Source organism: Aplysia californica, unplaced genomic scaffold (genome assembly GCF_000002075.1).
Source record: "Aplysia californica isolate F4 #8 unplaced genomic scaffold, AplCal3.0 scaffold00393, whole genome shotgun sequence".
NCBI classification, from domain to species: domain Eukaryota; kingdom Metazoa; phylum Mollusca; class Gastropoda; order Aplysiida; family Aplysiidae; genus Aplysia; species Aplysia californica.
Window position 1 is genome coordinate 399874 of NW_004797663.1, and position 20942 is coordinate 420815.

The window sequence follows — 20942 nt, forward strand, 5'->3', positions numbered from 1 at the left end:
TGTGTGTGTGTGTGTGTGTGTGTGTGTGTGTGCGTGTGTGTGTGCGCGTGCGGGCGCACGCGCGTGTGCTAGGCTATTTTTCAACTCTCATAGAGTGATAGATCTACTCTACTTCAGCTAGCCTGTACTGTAATAGTAGATCTAATACTAATAGTAATAGGCCATAGAGTGTTTTCAGTAGAATAATGAGGGCCATTTTGGCATTGCCGTTACCGTTGGCGCTTTTTTAGCCTATTTGGTACACTCGTACAGGTATGCCAGGGAACGTACGTGTTGCGTAGGCCTAGGCTAAAAGCCTGGACCTGTAGCCTACCCTTCGCCTACATACTTTTTACTGAACTCCCTTGGATTGGCCTATTTTTTATAGGGCCTAGGCCCTATAAAGAAACAGAGGCATTTTACAGTGTGCTTTGTGCAGAGAATCAGATAAAATATTTTTGTGGGTTTTCGCTCTTGCCGTTTATTTGCTTCTCACTTCCCTGTTTCTGGTTTTGTTGTTGTTTTTGGCATAACATTTTGAAAAAAAATGCGCATTTGTTGTTGATGATCATAATGGTCAGAGTTTTGTGGTGTGCAAACTTTCAAAATGACCACAGACGTACAAACCTATTTCTTTTACGAGCTAGGTTTTTCTTTTCATTTTGATTTTGTCAAAGATCCAGGTCTTTTGAGTGGTCTGATATCTTGTCCCCTCATAAAAAAAAAGGCTGCTCCGGAAGGCAAACGTAAATTTCTCCCTGAGTGAAATAGGTGTTAGGGTGATGAGGTAGATCTATCTGGCAGGACAAGATTTGAAATTGATGAAGAGGACAAGAATGAAATATGAAATGTGAAGTACTGCTTTCAGCTTTCTCGTTCAAGTTCAATAATATAGGCCTACACTTGGAGATTTCAAGTTAAATTAGTTTGCACCGCAAATGATCCCCTGCCTCACCTATCTGAGATGTCATCTGCCTTATCGGTAGCTAGATCTAGATCTATGAAATCAAGGACTCGTACGTCTTAGTTCTGTTCTAATGAGCTACAAGCGTCAAGCAATCATGGATGCTTCTGCCGAGCCTGCGACTAAAGGTAGATCTAGATATCTAGATCTAGATTAATCTAGATCTAGTGTATGCTAGATAGATCTTGAATCTAGATCTCTCTAGAAGAGTGTAGATAAGAGGCTTGAGCCTTAAACTCATAAAGTTCAAGTTGAAGCACCCATGTTTTAATCCGATACACGTAGCCTATACACTAGATCTATACATGTATGACTTGGCCTAGAATCTAGGCTAATTGAGAGCTCTCTCGCTAAGCCTGCATCATGGATAGATCTAGATCTAGAGGCGGAGGGCTTACTTAACTCCATTTAATTTGACCTTGTTTTGATTGAAGGGTGAGGCAATGTATGGCTACAGACAAAAAATGAAGAAAATGTCAGTCAAAAGGAAGGGGTGGGGGGGGGGGGGGTAATTATGCATAGATAAACTTGCATTTTATTACAGTGTGTGTGTCTGTGTGTGTGCACGCGCTTGTGTTTGTCTAAAAAGAAAAAGAAAATGTTAATTTCAATAATGAAAAAAAAGTAAATTGAATGCTGTATTATTTTACAGTGACAGGGGGGAAAGCAGACTTTTAAGCATGATTTTATTAGTCTACTAAACCTTATATACTGTTTTATAAAACCAAGGAAAGGAATTCTGAATATTTAAAGATGTAAAAACAGACTACATTTTTTAAAAGTGATTTAAATCACTGAGTTTTATTTTTAAAATCAAGTTGATTAAAAAAAATTAAAAATCAACTGATTTAAATCGACCTGATTTAAATCAACCCAACCCTGATTTCAATTATGAAAAAAAAGTCAATTGAATACTGTATTATTTTAGAGTGACAGGGGGGAAAGCAGACTTTATATTAGTCTACTAAACCTTATATGTTTAATAAAACCAAGGAAAGGAATTCTGAATGTTCAAATATGTAAAAACTGAATACATTTGTTAAAAAGTGATTTAAATCACTGATTTTTATTTTAAAAATCAAGTTGATTGAAATATTTTAAAAATCAACTGATTTAAATCAACCCAGCTCTGATTTCAATTATGGAAAAAAAAGTAAATTGAATACTGTATTATTTTACAGTGAAAGGTGGGAAAGCAGACTTTTAAACATGATTATATTAGTCTACTTAACCTTATATCTGTTTTATGAAACCAAGGAAGGGAATTTTGAATGTTGAAATATGTAAAAACTGAATAAAAATAAAAAATTTTTAAAGTGATTTAAATCACTGATTTTTATCCAAAAAATCAAGTTGATTTAAATAAAAAAAATCAACTGATTTAAATCAACCCAACCCTGGATCTAGATATCTAATCCATTTTCGCACACATTTACCTATATTAAGGTAATGTTTTCTGCCTTTCAGCGAATCTTCTATCGTGGGTGAAGATAGCTGTTGCTGTTGCAGTAATCCGCTGCAAACCTCCAGGGGACTCCGCTCTGAAACATGCTGAAAGGATATGCTCCAAGTTCTGGACCAATCAGTTGTCGCTGCAGACAAATTTCCAGCAAACAAAAGCAGAGCTTTCCCACCTGCAGAAGCAACTGACAGAGGAGAAAAATGTTCCCAGGGGAACCGCAGAAAAATGTCACAATCTTTCTCCCATGCAAGGTTTGCACTATGAGTCTGAGGTAGAGCTCAGGCTTCTAAGAGAAACCTTTTAATGACATGTAGCCTACTTTTTAGTTTGAGAATGTTATTTTGTCTTGCCTTTCCAGTGTTTTTATTCGTATACTACAACTTGCTGGTTCTACAGCTACATCAAGGTTTTTATGGGGTTTTTCCTCAGAACTCTGGCTAAGCGTAGCCCTAAATAAAAAACTACTTACAATAATAATGATTTATTCTAATTTCTCATTTACACTTTAAAAATAGAAGTTTTACCAGTCTATGAGATGTTATTTTCCAAGAGTTTTTGAAAGTACAAGGTCTAGGCCTACTCGTCTTTCAGTCAACTGCAGATTTTTTTAAAAATTCACTTAACTTACTTTTCGTAAACCCAAATCTCCTTGCTGAGAGAATATTTTTCTATTTTGATGTGGTATAAAAGCTCTTAGTAAAATGTTGTGATATAAAGCAGAGGATTGTATTCGTTTCCCCAGTGTTGAGCGGGAGGCACCATGACCTGACTCCCCCACCATCAGTGGAGTATGTGGCTGGTCAGGTAGGACTGTCACGTCATATTGCATCCAGGGGCGGCTCGTGGGGCTAAAAAGTGGGCGTGCACTATTAAGCTATCTTAGGCTGAAGATAGTCAAGAGCATAGTAAATGGGGTGGTGTATAATTTTAGTATCTTTGGGTTGGTGAGGGAGGACTTAGTGCTTTTATTTTCATTCGCTTTGATTTCTAGAACGAAATATGTTTGTTAGTTAAATGTCAATTTCGTTCATCCTGCATCGGAACTGAACGCTCAAGTAATAACTTTCACCACTCCACTACAAAACCATTGAAAGGCACAACTCATTGGACGGTGGATTAAGTTAAATATGTCACGTTCACCTCCCTCAGGTTCACGGTCACAGAGTCGCTTAAGTTAAAGTAGCAGCAAGACAGTGAACCAATCACAGTTCACTTGAGCACTCCGCTGGATTGCTCCGGGGATCACATAATTTTGACATTGAATAGTGTACAGGCTATCGCGTTTATTTTTAGACTTCCTGCTGTGGGCTATGTTTCATGGGTGCACATTTGAGATATGCCGTCTTATTAATATTAATGTACCGCCAAACTCGCTACGAGTGTCGTCATCGCTTGGGTTATCCCAAAGAGCGATTTATAGGTCAGATAGCCACTGTTTAATATTCTATTACGTTTAGTTAAAACGCATAGTATATGTTTTAGGGCGCTTTTGACACAGAGATGACAGTTACAGCTCCAGCGAGGACCTTGTTTTGATATTATATTTGACTAGTGTTTATTTCTGACTTGTTTTATTTCATGTTAGTGGGTGCTTTTCGTAATAGAGCATTAAAAAAATTTGGGCGGCACTGCACGACCGTGCTCTATGGACGAACCGCGCCTGATTGCATCATGTCCTCTCAGACAGTCTGTAACTACAACAGGGGTATGTACATGATATGTGAGGTATTGTGGTGAAATCAAGCACTTGTCAACATAGTGAAATCAAAGAAAATTGAATTATTCTTCCCGTTTTGCCATTTTTATCTATGTTTGAAATATTTTTTAGCTCAGCGCCTTTTATGTCCATTAAAAACACATTGCTGTGTGCAACCTTTAATCTTCGGCACTAATATGACCTAATTGTAGTGTACAACTCTTATTAAAAACTTAACTAGTCTTGTATCTATTGGCCAACTCTGGGTTTTTTCCAGCTTCCACATTTTGGAACAGACAACAGCCCGAGCATTCAAACGATGACCTCAGAGAACACAAAGTATATTCAGAGCGTTTTCAACCTACAGCGACTTCTCTATCCCACGGACGATCAAGTAAGGGAAAAGATAATCTAAAATAATATTGTTTCATTTTTAGTTATTTTCAGTTTTCTTTTTTTCTCTTCCTTCCCTTTTTAAAAGAAATGACAGCAGGTATGTAAGTTTACTTCAAACGTTGGACAGTTGGACACTGATGGGTTCACACTTAGAAGATATACATGATAAGATTAGATATATCCTGTGAAAAATTACTCAAGACCCGAGTTGTTTAGAATAAATGTATTGCCAATCTGAAAATGCACTTGCTAGTAATTAATATTAGCATCAATATCTTGCCGGTACTGTTCTGGCCAACTATGTCCCCATAGTTGAGAAGAATGAATCACTCTTTATTGAAGAAACAAGTCATTTTTAAAACGTTTTTAATACTACTGATAAGTTATCCATGTTAAGAAAAAACGTATGCTAATTTACCAAGCTTTAGGCTCTTCCGACTTGTTTGGCTTGTCTGAAAAATTAATTTCATTGGTAGTTAAATATTTTAAAATTGAGTATTTCTGGGGGGGGGGGGGGTTGTGGTCTAGCACACAGAGTGAAAAATGCATGTAAATGCACATAATGTAAGCAATTCATTTTCAGTAGCAAAAAACAATTTGCATCAGCGAGGGTAGCTCCAATTGAACATGATGCCATATTTCGTTTACCAAAAGTTGCCGTGATGTGAGACAGAGAAAGAGAGAGGGGGAGTAGGTACAGTATGAGTGGAGGCCAATGATCTCTCAATAAGCTGAGGGTAAAAGTGTAGGAAAAGGACATATTTATGACCTATGTCACAGAAGTCTTCAGCGGTAGATCTTGCTTTCACACATTAGATTATTGTGTGTCCGGAGTCAGCGATCGTGTGAATGCCGGTTCATTGTATCCAGTATTGTCGCCACAAGGGTCAGCGCGCTTCCTTTTCATCAAAGATCACACACTACCCAGGAATTTGCCAGTACTAAACAAAGTTAGACCCTGGTGAAGGTGTAGAGATTGAACCTTGGCTAAGCAAAAATAGGGGAAATGCTTCTCGGTCGAGGAAAAATGCCTGATCCAAGCATGGGGGAAAAAAATCAATCAGAAACTCAAATGTACTAAACGTTTGGGATTCTGCTCTCAACTTTATCAACTTTCATAAAGGACTGCGGAAAAATTCAGAATAATGCTACGCCAGAGAGGAAAAGGCGTTGTAAATTGTAGAGCAATTAAGTTTGATACGGTGGAACATGTAGAAGGGGCATAATTCAGGTAAACTTTTGACCCAATTGTCTCACCTTAGGTATCTCCCTTGATACAGCCTGAAATTAGTGAAATGCAAGCATAACAAGATTATTACAGCTTGCAGATATTTGGCTAGTATGTGCATGCTTGACTGTATTATAAAGATATAAATGTTTTCTTTTCACCTTATCGTTCAAACGTTTTGCATGCTCAGTTGATGGTCCCTTTATTGTAAGACTTTTTCTTCATGTTCTATCTCTATACTTGGACTGCACCCCTGTTATATCAATTTCTACGCTGTTTATCACGGCGTTGCTTAGGCAGCACATGTACTACCCTCCCTCTTTGAAATACGAAAGCTCTAGATCCATGGGCGTTTTTAACCAAGATCACACTCCTTGCATGTTCTTTTTATGGCGTCGGTGGCTTAGTGGTTAAGCTCTCGGACTCGCAACCGTTAGGTTGTGGGTTAGAATCCCGTCAGGGGCCCGACGTTGTGTCCTTGGGAAAGGCACTTTGCACAAATTTTCCTCACTTCACCCAGGTGGAAATGGGTACCCGGCCATAGACAGTGAACGATCTTGTCAGTTTGATAGTGTTTGAGTTGAGCGCGTGAAATCCGCAGCTTGCACTGTATGCTTCTGCGGAAGCCGAGTATGTTTCTGAGTGTTCTCAGAGGGTCTGCTGGGGGTAATAATAGTTGTAAAGCGCATAGAGCATGCTATTGAGCATGGATATGCACTATATAAATGCAATTATTATTATTATTATTTATCAAAATAATCTGTGGAAATGTAGATCTATACCAGGATTAGCACTATTTCTACATGTCTCTCCTGAATTTGAAATATCTCTGACTCTGATTTCTGTCCTTATAGCGCCTCTTGTCAGTATGTTAGTGTTTTAGCGCTTATAAATGCTTCCCAGAACGTTTCGGTTGTTTCAGAATGCCCTCAGGTCTGCTGGGGTAAATAGAGTATAGTATAGATTGGGAAGCGCATACAGCTTGCTGTTGAGCGAGGATTTGCGTTGAAATCAAATGCGATCTTCTTTTTTTTTTTGTCCCGTGTCCTGATTTTGGTGCCGATATTTGTAGGTTACAAAAAATGTATTGACTTGGTGCAAATTGTTATATTTTTTAGAAAAACGAAACAAGAAAAAGGGGAATTGTGTGATGATGGTAATAGTGATGGTGATCATGATTATGATTATTTATGGTAACGATGATGATGATGTAATGTTGGAAATAATGTGCATAGTAGTCTTAGTCAAACGCGATATATTACTGTGTGTCTCTCCAGCCCAACCAGGCCACAGTCGTGCGTGAGGCAGTGTCCAGTATGATGACCCAGGCTCAGGTGATGGCGTGTGAGATGTTGTCTGTGCCGGACTCCACTCTCCGCCAGTCGGCCGTGGCTGTGTGTCACGTGATGAGCGCCTACCCGTGGCTTGACAGACACGAGCCGTTCATGAAGGAGGTCTGTGCTGTCGTGGAGGGGGTCCTGAAGAAACTCACAGAACCGTCGGATTATGGGCAGTACCCGGTTAGTCTTTGGTGGGGAGGACTTCCGTAACGACCGACCACTATGAGACAGAGTAGAATAGAGGGCTAAGGGTAAGGGTCGATCTAGGGGTAGGGTTTGGGTTAGGGCTAGTGATATATCTAGGTGTCTTCTTTATTGTGTTTGTTGGCGTGGTCGCTCGTAACGGAAGTCCTTCCCTTTGGTGTTTCTATTTATTACTTGCATATTTCGTTTGAGGGCGCCTCTGATAGGTCCTATTTATTTTCTTTCTCTCTGTTGTTTCTGTCTGCATGATTTGTTGGGGGGGGGGGGGGGGGTTCCGGCTGTTACTGTGTCAAACAGATATTCTCTTCCATTTTTAAAAGATAAATAAACAATTTAGAAGCGTCAGGTGTGACCAAAAGCTGTTTTTTTTTCTAGTTTAGTTTTAGTAGTAGAGGTTTTACGGCGCTCGCAACTGCTGCAAACGGTCATCTGAGCGCCAAGGGGTGGATGTCAACAGAGAAGTTCAAATCGTGACCTCAGTGCTTTCTTATCGTATCTCCATTCTTTTTTAACAGTGAAAATGTGACTTCTTCTTAAACTCACTCTTTGTTATGAACTGTTTTCACTGTTATTAAATATGGAGATACGACGAGAAAGCACTGAGGTCACGAAAAGGAAACAGTAGATGTAATTTCCTTTGTTGACTAATGTACATTTTCAGCACTTATGGACCAGTCCGGTGTGCAATGACGTTGTTGCCCAGGACAGGTAATAACAGGTAATGTACATTCCAGGCCCACAGGAGGAAGCACGCCTTCTCCGCGATGCTGGTGGAGTACCTGAAGAGCTCGCCTCCCTCTCTGTGCGCCGTGGTGGTCGAGTCCCTCGTGGAAGCCTTGGAGTCTGCCTGCACACATCTCGCCACGTCACTCCAATCGTCACAACCGCCCAACGTGGACCGCTACGAGAGCGCGTTTTTCCTGATCCAGTGTCTGGAGCAAGCGGCGATAGACTGGCGGTCACAGTGTCTCCTCCACCCGTCCTTGCTACACCAGACACAGCGGAGGCTGGACACGTCTGTCGGGAGACTGGGGGGTCAGTACCGTCTGGTCGGTCAGTCTGTGTGGCAGGTGTCCAGTCTGATAGAGTCGGTGCTTCAGAACATGGTGTAGGAACTGTTTTGTATGTCATTATAATAATAATAGGGCACAAAGCTAGGAAAATATAATTTTTTTAAATTTTAGTCAAAAGTTACGCTGTCTGAGTGGTGAAGACAATATAAATAGGGTATGGAATCTGTTCATTAATGCATTTAGCATTGCCATGGTAAATGCTGCTGCTATATTGGAATTTTATATTTAAAAGTACACATTATTTTTTCAGAATTGATCACAAGATTATAAATGGCTTTAAAAGGGTACTTCAGAACATGGTGTAAGAACTGTTCTGTTTGTACAGTACAATGCGTGATGTTAGGGAAATACTGTATCAAAATTCTTTTTGAAATTACAAATTAAGCTTGCCTGCGTGGTGGAGACAATATAAATAGGGTCTGGAATCTTGTCATACAGTGACATTTTGAAAATGCGTTTCGCGTTGCCATGGTCATGGCTGCCATATTAGAATTTCACATATAATGTACATGATATATTTTCTGAATTGGTCTCAAGATTATAAATGTCTCTAAAGGGGTATTTGGTGTGTCGATAGACTGGCGGTCACAGTGTCTCCTCCACCCATCCTTGCTACACCAGACACAGCGGAGGCTGGACACGTCTGTCGGGAGACTGGGGGGTCAGTACCGTCTGGTCGGTCAGTCTGTGTGGCAGGTGTCCAGTCTGATAGAGTCGGTGCTTCAGAACATGGTGTAGGAACTGTTTTGTATCTCTCTCTCTCTCTCTCTCTCTCTCTCTCTCTCTCTCTCTCTCTCTCTCTCTCTCTCTCTCTCTCTCTCTCTCTCTTTCTCTCTCTCTCTCTCTCTCTCTCGCTCTCCCTCTCTCTCTCTCTCGCTCTCTCTCTCTCTCTCTCTCTCTCGCGTGCGCGCGCGCCCACACAATAATAATAATAATAATAATAGATAGCATTTGTATAGCGCATATCCCCGCTCAGCAGCAGGCTCTATGCGCTTTACACTATATTATTACCCCAGCAGACCATATAACACTCCGAAACATTCTCAGCTTCCTGGGAAGCATACAGTGCGAGCAGCCGATTAAGCGCTCAAACACTAACAAACTGACAAGATATTTCGCTGTCTATAGCCGGGTACCCATTCCCACCTGGGTGAAGTGAGGAAAATTCGTGTTAAGTGCCTTTCCCAAGGACACAACGTCGGGCCCTTGATGGGATTCGAACCCACGACCTTACGGTTGCGAGTCCGAGAGCCTAACCACTAGGACACCGACGCCACACACACACACAGAGTGACCATGATTATGAATGAATGCTAACGAATGATCATGAATGAACTATAAGGTTTCATTGTAACAAGAAATAAATGAGTAGTATTGACTAGAATTAGAGTTGTGTCCACTTGGGGGGGGGGTGGTGGTGGTTGGGCCAATCAAAAATAAAATAAAGTTGACAAACCAAAAGGGGTCAATTCTGACTGTAATACATGTACACACAAAAAAATAAACTGATTCGTTATTCTTCTGAGCCATCCCAGGGTTCACATTCCAGTCTTTCCAGGCTTTCGACTTTTTTCCCCCGTAAAAATCTCCCACGCCTCCTGGATCACTTCCTTCTCATCAAAGGACAATGCCTCGTGCTTGCTTTCATGCCAAATGATCAGTTTGTTGTTTGTTAACAGCCTTTGTGGTAAGTGAACTGCTGAGTGCTGTATTTCTGACCCGGACAAACAGTGACGGCCGTGTGTATGTGCGTGGGTGTGTTGTCAAATCATTGACTCGACTTTGGGACAGAGAAGGAGGAAAATGATGCTTGCCAGACGCACACCACCCACGTTTTAAAGCGTATGCAAACCCCCGAAACAAAATTTTATTAAGTAACGCTCTCGCACCAACAAAACTTAAATTGGGTAATCTGCACGTTTAATGCCTAATGTACGCACATATGTTAGTAAGGGGAAACTCAATTTTGAGAAAATGACATAAAGTGTTGGCGCTCTAATGTTTGAAGAAGTAATTATAAGCTCCCATTTATCATTGTCAATGGCTTTTATATATCCAGTCTGCTATGAGAGTTAACATATATATATAGATGACCCCCCGCTTCCCACAGGTCGCCGTCAGCTCTCTGTCTCTACTTCTCAAGATGGAGTCGCTGTCTCTTTCGCTCTTCGTGACTCCATTTTTGATAGTGTTTCCAGTACTTCGTGGCACTTTTTAGCTTGTTAGCCGTTTTCCTGGCTTGGTGCCTGTGGTGGCGGTGTCTTCCTCCTGGAATGTTCGAGGCTTCCAAAACTTCGAACTGTCCTAAAGGGACATAGTTGAATGCCAAGACAGTTAAGAGGTGTGGCCATGTCAATAGACTGCAGCAAATCATTTTTAAAATGTTGGTACAGCGTGACCAAATCAGTCAATTGAAGCACTCGTTTAGCGTTCTGTTTCTGCAGAGACGCATAGTGTTTCAAAAGTTATTGTGGTTGAGTAAGCCTTTCCACAACTAGCCACAAAAATGTGGCCACATCTTGTCTTGTGGCTGGTGTGTTTGCTTGCGTGGCTCTTCTTTCCCTGAATTGCATGATGCCAGTGGGGCAAAGATGGAACCTAATTATACTTAAATCTTGCTGATTTTGATGATCTGTGAAGAATTTCAGTCGAAAATAAACTCGAAGCGAAGCTGCGTGCGACACATGTCCGACGTGTTTTACAACACTGTTGAATAGCACGTATGACGCGTCGCGCAGCTCAGCGGACAACAGACAGACCATACAATGACGTTGCTGAGTCACACGATAATGTATACGTTATGTTATTTGCACGGTGCGAGCAAGGCGAGATACAGGTCAGACCTAATGAGCCACTCTGGGACCGGCCTAAGAAAAAAACAGAAAGAAAAAACAGTATTGGGTGCATCCTTTAACTCAAAGGTCAATTCCATAGGCTTTATGGTGACCTTCAAATCAAGGTCCTAAAATGTTTTCGACTTTTACAGAATGAGCATCGGAAGTTTTGACAAAAGTCTAGATCCACCTTTGCGTAGATACGCTTGTTTCACGGTTGCAATAGCCAGCATCAGTCTTGTTGTGCAAACATGGTCTACTTTCCACTCCACAAATGAAACGGATTTACAATGTTCTCTTTCAGCATGTCGATTGTTTGAGAGTGTCGCTGGTAAATCCTGTCTTTAAGAAACCCCCTTAAGAAAAAAACCCAAGGGGGATCAGGTCCGGGCTGCGAGGGGACCCTTTGCAAATTGCTGTGAGGCTGATGACTCGGTCCTGGACATTATCGTAAAGCCAAGTCAGGAAAACATTGGCTGTATGGGATGTGGTTCCATCCTGCTGAAACCATGCCAGACTCCTTAATAGCGTCCTCCTCCTTAGATTTTTTTAAAGAATTTCTTCTGGACTGCAACGTACCGTTCACTTGTCACACTAGCGGTATTGCCATTCTCCGTAAACCGGAGTGGACCAATGACGTGGTTGTTGTGTGTCAGCCAGGCTGTGCACCTCTCCATAATATTATGACGTGGGCACTCATGGACATAATCGAGTGTGTGTTTGGCCAAGAGCACTGACTTCTTATATTTGATTTGCTTTTTTCAAAATGAAAAGTGATTTATCCCAGGTCCATGTTTCGTGCACCTAATCAGGGTTTCTTTCAAATTGCTCAAAAAACCACTGGCACAGCATGTCGATGCGTGAAGCGATGTCTTTATGGTTCAGTTTGTTTTTTTACAGCTAGCATGCTATATCGATATATAAAAAAGTGGACTTGGGAGGCTTTGTGCACAAACTCCTCCCTTATTACCTAACCCACACCTTTGAAACTTTGCAGGCGTCCACAGCATCCATGTGGCTAGGACCTAACTTTAAAAAATCCACGCAAACTGCTTTCCCCGGTTTTTCCTAAATGCTTTGTTTCGTCCACACAGAGTTCTAATCTTGGGAAAGTCCGTCTTCTAAGACGCCATTATAAACAAGTGAGGTTTCTGTCATCTTTGAAATACTTGAGTGTACGACCACGAAAGCGGAACAGAGAATCAATCTATACATCTATTATAATAATTATATTTGGCAACTTGGAAACACGAGTGTCATTTTTCTCTCAAGATTTATTACTCCGTTCCAGTAGGGTGTAAATATAGTACGCCAATGACTTTCAGTTGATGTTAGTGCACCGATCATTCCTGTCATTGAAAGAGGGCCCAGCTAGTTATATATATGACATGGATGTAGACTTAGATCATATTGCAATATCCTTCGAATGGTCTCATGCTTCAGGGCCCCTATGTGACGATTCGGTTTTCTAATTGGCATTTCAGGATGGGCTTCGATTATAAGTCCCCCTTCACACCTAACGTACCTTTTAGTCCTCAATGTTTGGCATCTCCTATAAAGCAATTGAGGGCTCATTTGTTTTGATTTCAGGGTTAGTGATATGAGTACGCTAAGGTACATAGATCTACCGTGATCTACATATATGTATATATTTAATTTTGCGAAAGTTCGTCACTTTGGTCGCCTAAAACTTCCGATTCGAATTTGGAAAAATTAACGGTGGTTCAGAATCATTTAAAGGGTGCACAATTATGTTAAGAAGCCTGAAGTCACTGTAGTTTAATTTTCAGTTTTTCATTTGTTTCGTTTAGATCTAATCTTGGGAAAGTCCGTCTTCTAAGAGGCCATTGTAAACAAATGAGGCTTCTGTTCATAAGCAGTGCGCACCGTTTCCACAATGACTTGAAGAACGATTCTTTTAAGTCCGATCCTCAAACGGGTACCCAGCTAGTATGATTATATTATTGACTAGATGTTTGCACACGTTTGTGTCTGCAAAGTTGTTCTATAAACTGTCAATTTTCAAGGTGATCAGTAGATGATTGTTTTAAAAAATATCAAAATGTTAAGGGAATATAAACATACTTTTTAGACACCCTGCACAATAGCTAATGTGATTTATACAGTCTTCTTTAGCAACTTCAAAGTCACAAATCCCCTTGGTGTTGATCAGCTGATGAGATATGGCATCTCCGTCACGCAGCATCCTGCTGTATGCAACAAGACCCCGGTGCTGAACTGATCTAATGGGTCTTGTGACAGCCCATTCAGCCTCCATAGCTTTTGTAGCTCCTTGAACATTTTGCTGGCCCTTTGTTTGATGGTCTGGGTTTTTTTTTTCAAGGTTAATAGTTTTTGTCCTCTGGTCTCAACCTTATCTCACATCCAGGTCAATAGTTGCTGAGGACCTGGTAATCCAAAAGAAAACCTTTGTCCTTATGGCACACAAACACCGAAATGAGATAAATGGCCCCACCCATTTTGTGGCAGGTCTGGAGTCCCATCGAACGAAATGGTTGTTGCGTGAACTCCTGTTGGACCTGGATTTTCTGTTGTAGAAGTCTACGAAACAATCTTCGCTGCCATTTTCTTGCATTTCTCAGCTTCCTGGGTTACAGCAGCATGTCTTTTCTTCTTCCTCTCGCTCGTAAACAGCGGCCGCTCTTTTTGGATATTTCCTGATAAGACTTATGGTGTAACGGTTTGTTTAAGTTCATAATTGCAAAGGAGTTGCCCAGTCTTTCATACCCAAGCCCACACTCTTTGCTGACCAAGACAAGACGCTTGATTGTGTCTTTTTGGTGTTCTCCTAGGGAAGAGCCCCTGCAAAAATGTTATCCTCGCACTCAGAACATGAAACTGTTTCCCTCCACTGAAGTCCACCTGCGTAATTAGAAAGATAAATAGTTTTTGTCCTCTGGTTTCTACTTTAAGTCACATCCATGGCAATAGTTGCTGAGGGCCTGGTAATCCAAGACAAAACCTTTGTCCATATGGCTCAACAACACCGAAATGAGATGAGTGGCCACACCCCTTTTGTGGCAGGTCTGGAGTCCCATCGAACGAAATTATGGTTGTTGCAGGAACTCCTGTTTGACCAGGATTTTCTATTGTAGAAGTCTACGAAACAATCTTCGCTGCCATTTTCATGCATTTTTCAGCTCCCTGGGTTACAGCTGCATGTCTTTTCTTCTTTCTTTCGCTCGTAAACAGCGGCATCATGTTCCTTTTTTAAAAATATTTCCTGATAAGTCTTATGATGTAAAGGCTTGTTTACGTTCAGAATTGCAACGAATTCGCCCAGTCCTTCATATCCAAGCCCACTCTCTTTGCTGACCAAGACAAGACACTTGGTTAGATCTATGTCTTTTTGCTTTTCCCCTGGAGGGAGTAGCCCCCCGCAAAAAAATGTTCTCCTTGCACTCAGAACATGAAAGATAAATAGTTTTTGTCCTCTGGTTTCTACTTTAGTTCACATCCATAGCAACAGATCTAGATCTAGTTGCTGACAGCCTGGTAATCCAAGACAAAACCTTTGTCCTTATCGCACACCAACACCGAAATGAGATAAATGGCCCCACCCCTTTTGTGGCATATCTGGACTCCCATCGATCGAAATGATTGTTGTGGGAACTCCTGTTTGACCAGGATTTTCAATTGTGGAAGACTCCGAAACATTCTTCGCTGCCTCTTTCATACATTTCTCAGCCCCCTGGGTTACAGCTACATGTCTTTTCTTCTTCCTCTCGCTCGTAAACAGCGGCATCATGTCTTCCTGATAGGTTGTTTTTTTTCGGTCCCACTTGCAACACAACTAAGGTATAAGTGCCAAGGAGTAGAGGTGTTGCAAGAAAGTAACACATAAAAAAGGAGGAGAGATGAGCAGGATAGATCTTTGAAAGGAAAAAAAGGAACAAACCACATGAGCACCCGTCAACCACCCACACCCTAAAGTCTACTTCTTCTTCTTCTTCTATCCCGTGGTTGGGACAACCGTGGGGGCACCACTGCATCTGAAAACCAGTTCTCGCCATTTTTCTTTGTCCTCTGCTTTCCTCAGATTGTCACCCATCGTCTTCCTGTCCACTCTGTAATGTTGTCCTCCCATCTCCTTCTCTGCCTTCCTCTCTTTCTCTTTCCTTGTATGGTTCCTTGTAGGATTGTTTTGGCAAGTCATGTGGATCTTGTGACATATCCATACCCTGTAGTCTACTTAGCAGGTAAAACGTGATCAGTCAGGCAGGACTTACGGTAGACTGGATTATTGAGGTAGACCATCAGGTGGACTGGCACCCAATATCTTGTAACAGTTGTCATTTGAAGAATTTAAAATAGTATTGAGAATATGAGCTTAATGCTGTTTTATTTCTTTTTAAAATGTGCAAAGATTATTTTATATTTTTTAATCTCTGATCTTTTTCCATTCTGAGGCCTGGAATCTACATGAAAACTAGGTCCCCCATTGCCATGTCTGTGTCAGCAACCATTCTGAAGCTAGATCGTAGTCTTCAGAAGAGCCCTCTGACATCCCATCTATCCAGTACCCCACCGTGAAACCTGTTTTCTTTGATGTCACCTTCACTTCTGTAATCCTTCCCCCAATAGAAGACTTTTCCCGTCAGACTCTTCCCAAGCGTGTCTTAAAAGGGCCCCAATTACAGACGACCCCTCCCCCAGCACAAGATGTTTTAACCAGACACTTCGACCCTCCTCGACAGTATTAAAAACATCACTGTCAATTTTCTTCTCCTAGAGAGCGTGTTTTACCCCACTCTCTACCTTATTCCGGAGCCTCCTATCTGTCTTAACTCTAAGAGGCGAATTCTAATTGCTTCATCTACTGCTTGACTCTCTGCTATCCTAGCTCGCCTAGGCTAAGGAAACGTCCGCGCTTTATAGCAAACTTGACAAGTTTGTCCAGCTCTCTGCTATCATGAGAGTCAAGCCACTCTAACGTCTTATTGGTGACCGCCTTCACCTTGGCGTTCAAGAACCCGATGGATGCATTAGGAGCTTGGCGCCACAAAGAATCTGTCATTCCTAAAGTCCCCTCCTGCCCAAATGTTGTTTTGGGCTCGCTGCCTTTGTCGCTTCCAGAGTGTCAGTTGACACTTCAGAAAGAAAGTGATCCTGACATGTAACGGACAAGCTGGCGAGGGACAACTTTCTGGAAGGCTTCCAGAATTACTTTTAAAACTTTGCAGAGAAGATCAGTCTTCTCTGAAAGACAAGAAAATTGGGCATAGCTTCCGCTGTGGGCAGAGCCCATTTGAGAATGCCAGGAGGGAAAAATAATTGGGCATAGCTTCCGCTGCAGCAGAGCCCATTTGAGAACATCACAGACTAGCTAACTTCCGGTATTGGTAGGCTGGAAATTGGTTCTACATGGCCCCCGTGGGCCCTAATAGGTCCTGATTCTGGGAACTACAAAACACATGTTAGGAGAACTCCATCACCCTGAATTTTGATGGTGGTAAAGAAAAATGGTCGTACTTTGGACCATCTAAGTTTCAAAGTGCCTTAAATCAACACTCGTTCTCACAATAAAATCAGAACTTACCTTACTTTGCGTGGAACACACTCACACACAAAAACGAGATTTGATTAACAGATTAACGAACGTACTCTAGACGCTCAGAGTATAAGAACGTGTAGAACGTACCCCTTCCGGTGGCCCTGAACCCTGCAATCACGGGCTTGACGCTACACTGTATTTCGGGAACGATCGGGCTTACCCGGAAGAGGTGACGTGAGACTATCTTTAGAGATGTTGGCATCACCACATTATGCTGTGACTGGCCGACCAGGACGACTTCCATCTCCCATAATCTGCTTCTCTTCTCGACCCTCTGCAACAGATTTTGCCCTCTACTTAACAGTCTGAACAGAAGTTGCATTTATTGCTCCCAAAATTGTAAAAAGATCACTGTGAATCCGAGGAGCAGTCTTACCCTACAGAAGAGAAAATTTTATGACACGAATGCCATAATATCTTGACAATGCATGTTGCACTGTTGAATCTTCCACTTTGCTGGCCATTCTACTCCAAGTACAAGTACCATTCCTTCCACAAAGTAGGCCTACCTTCAAATTCTATTGGGACTTTCCACAAATGTTGGTGTAAAAATGTACCAAGTTTGGCATGGCTACCTTGAACACTCTCGGTTTTATGAGATAGGGAAACTTTTTAAAAATGAAATGGACCTTGTAGTATTTGGCTAGTGTTTGTTTCTGGCTTCTGTTATTTTATTATTGTGGGTCATCATCATCATCATCCGGTGCCTTGTCGACTGGCGTGGGCGATCCTTGACCTCCACTTCACTCTGTCTTGCTATGCAGCAATGGTGTCTATTGTTCTTGCTGCTCCTAGCCATGTTGTCATCTTGTCCAGTATCTTTTCCCCTCTGTCTCAGTCTGCCTCTGCCTCTCTTTCCTTCAAACTTCTCCAATAGTCTCCAATGTGGGTACTTTACGTAATAGAACATTCAAAATGTTGGGCGGCACTGCACGACTGTGCTCTATGGACGAACCACGCCTGCATCGGAGAAGTCAAAAGAATAGAGGCACTCTGCGGATGACTTTTCCCTCGTAGCTGTTGTTGTTGTTTTCTCCACAGGCCTGAGCGAGGCCTCTATCTCTTAATCACCAGCAGCTTTGCTCTTGAGTCCCATTTGGTATTGGTCAAGACGTAACTTCTGCAGTTCCCCGCCTCGTTTTCGATTGAACGTGGTGATTAGGCTGATTAAACTTCTTACCAATGTGCCATAATCCTTTGCTTCCTGTGCAGACTTTTTGGCATACTGCGTCAGCAATTGTGCACCCTCGCAGGAAGGAAGTAGGCGGGGTTTACTGAATTTCTTTCGCTGTAATGACTGACTTGCAGTTAAAGATGAAATGTAGTCATACCAATTTCAACTGAAGAGATCTAAAAAGTGATTTGCTGTGCTTTCTTCTTCAGCATATATTACAAACTTTCCAGAGCTTCTGCCAATAAAATATACATTTTCTTCAAAGAGTTCTCAAGCTTTAGATCAAGAGAGGGCTTGTTGAACTTATGAGTTTTATTAGAATAGTCTGAAATTTCTTTGACAGTGACAGATTCTAAAAGTAAGTCAAACTGCAACGTCAAAAAATAATTGGCAGATGTTCTGGCACTTTTATTTTTTCCCCTGAAATTAAGAAGTATGTGTGCAATGTCTCTTTTTTTCTTTTAAACAAAGCTGTCCACATGTATGCTCTTCTATATATCTCTTTTTGAGAAGGAGCGCTGGCCCAGTTTTATGATCAGACCACCACCCACCACAGTATTGCCCGTTTCATCTAGATAGTCAGTTTTGAGAGAAAGTGTTTGTCGAAAGATTCGGACATGTCTTCTGGAAAAGGCAACGTAATAAGTCTACTTGATGTACTTGATTTCTTGTATAAATTTGTCTCTCTTCAGAATGGCGGGGTTGTTTGTTTTGTTTTCGTTTTTTGTTGTTTGTTTTTTTGGAGGGGGTACATATTCTTTCGCCTGTACTTTGGAATGATATCACCAGCTGTTTTGTTTTCAATAACTTAGTAATTGTGCTTGAAGTCGCCTTCACACGCGAGCTTATTTCATGCATGTCTTCTTAACTTGTTTGCATGTCTTGATTTTACCGGCATTGTTAAAATTTTTGCAACTTCCAGGCATTTTAATTTTTAAAGAGCAAACACAGCAAAGCTTTTTGCTCACCTTTATGCATCCCTTGACTGGAATGGTTCCTCTGATTCCGTCAAAAACTTACTCTCTTGGAGAAAGAGAATTCATACATGTTTGTGGTCTGTCTCAGAATAAAGTTTCCCTGTCATGCTGTCCTCAAAAACAATTATAAATCACCTGGTATTTGATTTCAACAGAAAGCTTATTCAAATGCCTATTCAACGTAGGAACCTTGAAGTTCAAGACATTTCTCCTTTTGGTGTATCCAGCGGTCAAACACAGTGGTCAGTGATCGTTTGTCCAAGGTCCCGTGTGCTTTTCTCATAACCTCTTGAATCTGGTCCTCGTCCTCAAATCGCCGACCTCGCAGCATTTCTTTCACCTTGGGGAAGAGGCGGAAGTTGCATGGGGCGAGATCGGGCAAATAAGGCGGGTGTTCCAATAATTCCCACGAGTAGCCCTCAAGAAGCTCGTTCACAGCTTTGGACTCGTGAACATGCGCGCTGTCATGATGCAGGATGACGTTTTCTTCAAGCAGAACGGATCTTTTTTCCTGATCGTAGGTCTCAGCTTGTCTTTGAGGACGAACGTGTAGTAGATACCATTGACAGTTACGCCAGGTTCTGACAAGCCAGTTCAGTATGATGCCACTCGTGTCGAAAAAGAAACAACCCAATGTGCATCAGCTTTCTCTCCCCGTTTTCTGTGTGCGCTTCATCTTTCATGTCAGACCTCCCTCCTTCAACCTCCTTGATCCATTTCCTTACCGTTTGAATTGATGAGGCATTATTCCTTACTACTTTGTATAGATCACCATGGGTTTCAACTGCAGACTTGCCGAGAAAAGTTGAAAATTTGATTGCATCTATGTTTTGCTCAGCCATTTTCCTCGACTTTGCCTTAGACAAAGTGCACAAGAACACAACACACTTGACACGTCACAGCTCTATGACTCGTTCACCAATGCACTTCAATTTGGTGTTGTGATTTCTTAAAAAATGATGTCATGACCTCAAATATTTTTGTGGCTATTGGTTGCGTACTTTTGGTTTTACGGAGGAGGGAAACTTTATTCTGAGACAGACCTCGAAGGGCCTTTGTGTACGTGCGCATGCTTGTACAGTATATATACACATATATTTCAGGGAACTTTCGTTACTGCAGAGCGTCCGTTCGAATTTCCCTTTTTATGAAGTCAGAGTGTGCGCGCGCGCGTGTGTGTTTGTGTGTGTCTATGTGCGTGTGTGTGTGCATATGCATCATATTAAGACATTACTCTTGCATACCTATTTGAAAGGGGGGAATAGACATCAAACTCTATATCTGCCTATTTTACGTTCAAAAGCTTCACACTATGTGTTTATCAGATATCAAATTTCTGTGTAAAAATGTAATTTCATGATTTCATAACTTAGAATTGTGTGTGAAACTTTTTTTGAGCTGTCAGTTTGTTCATAGCAAAAGCCTTTTTTTTCTTTTTAATACACATTTTGGTAGAGGCTTTCTTTCTCGGAGAACATGACCTTATTGTGTTGCAAGTGCCGTGAAACACTTACTAAAACAAGAGAACATGCATTCATTTGTCTAGACTAATAATGTTCATGTTTGTTTTTGCCTTATGGTGCTGATCGTGTATATGTAGTATACACACAATAAACTGGGTTTTTTCATGTCCATTGTTGTATATCTTTTTTTATTCATGTTGAGTTGCCTCCTCTTCCTCCTCTTCCTCCTCCTCCTCCTCCTCCTCCCCCTCTTCCTCCTCCTTGTCCTGCTCCTCCACTGCTTCTTCTTCCTCTTCTTCTTCTTCTTCTTCTTCTTCTTCTTCTTTATCTTCTTCTTCTTCTTCTTCTTCTTCTTTTTCTTCTTCTTCTTCTTCTTCTTCTGCTTCTTCTTCTTCTGCTTCTTCTTCCTCTTCTCCCCCTCCTCCTCCTCCTCCTCCTCCTCCTCCTCCTGCTCGTCTCCTCCTCCAAGAAAGAGCTTTTACACATTTAACAATCATAATATCATCAAGAATATGCTGGTTATGTCTGTTTTGTTTTCCCGAAGGTAAAACTTCAACACAATGGATTAAGTTTCTAG

At 41.5% G+C, this 20942-nt stretch overlaps 1 protein-coding gene across 1 annotated transcript; it reads left to right on the forward strand.

Moving 5' to 3' along the window:
- Window positions 1-2410: 2410 nt before the first annotated feature.
- Window positions 2411-3305, forward strand: LOC101852340 (the record flags this gene model as incomplete). Its single annotated transcript, XM_005103869.3, is given in 2 exon segments — window positions 2411-2656; window positions 3148-3305. Coding segments are annotated over 2 exon segments (356 nt in total), but the record flags the coding sequence as incomplete, so codon positions are not given.
- Window positions 3306-20942: the final 17637 nt, after the last annotated feature.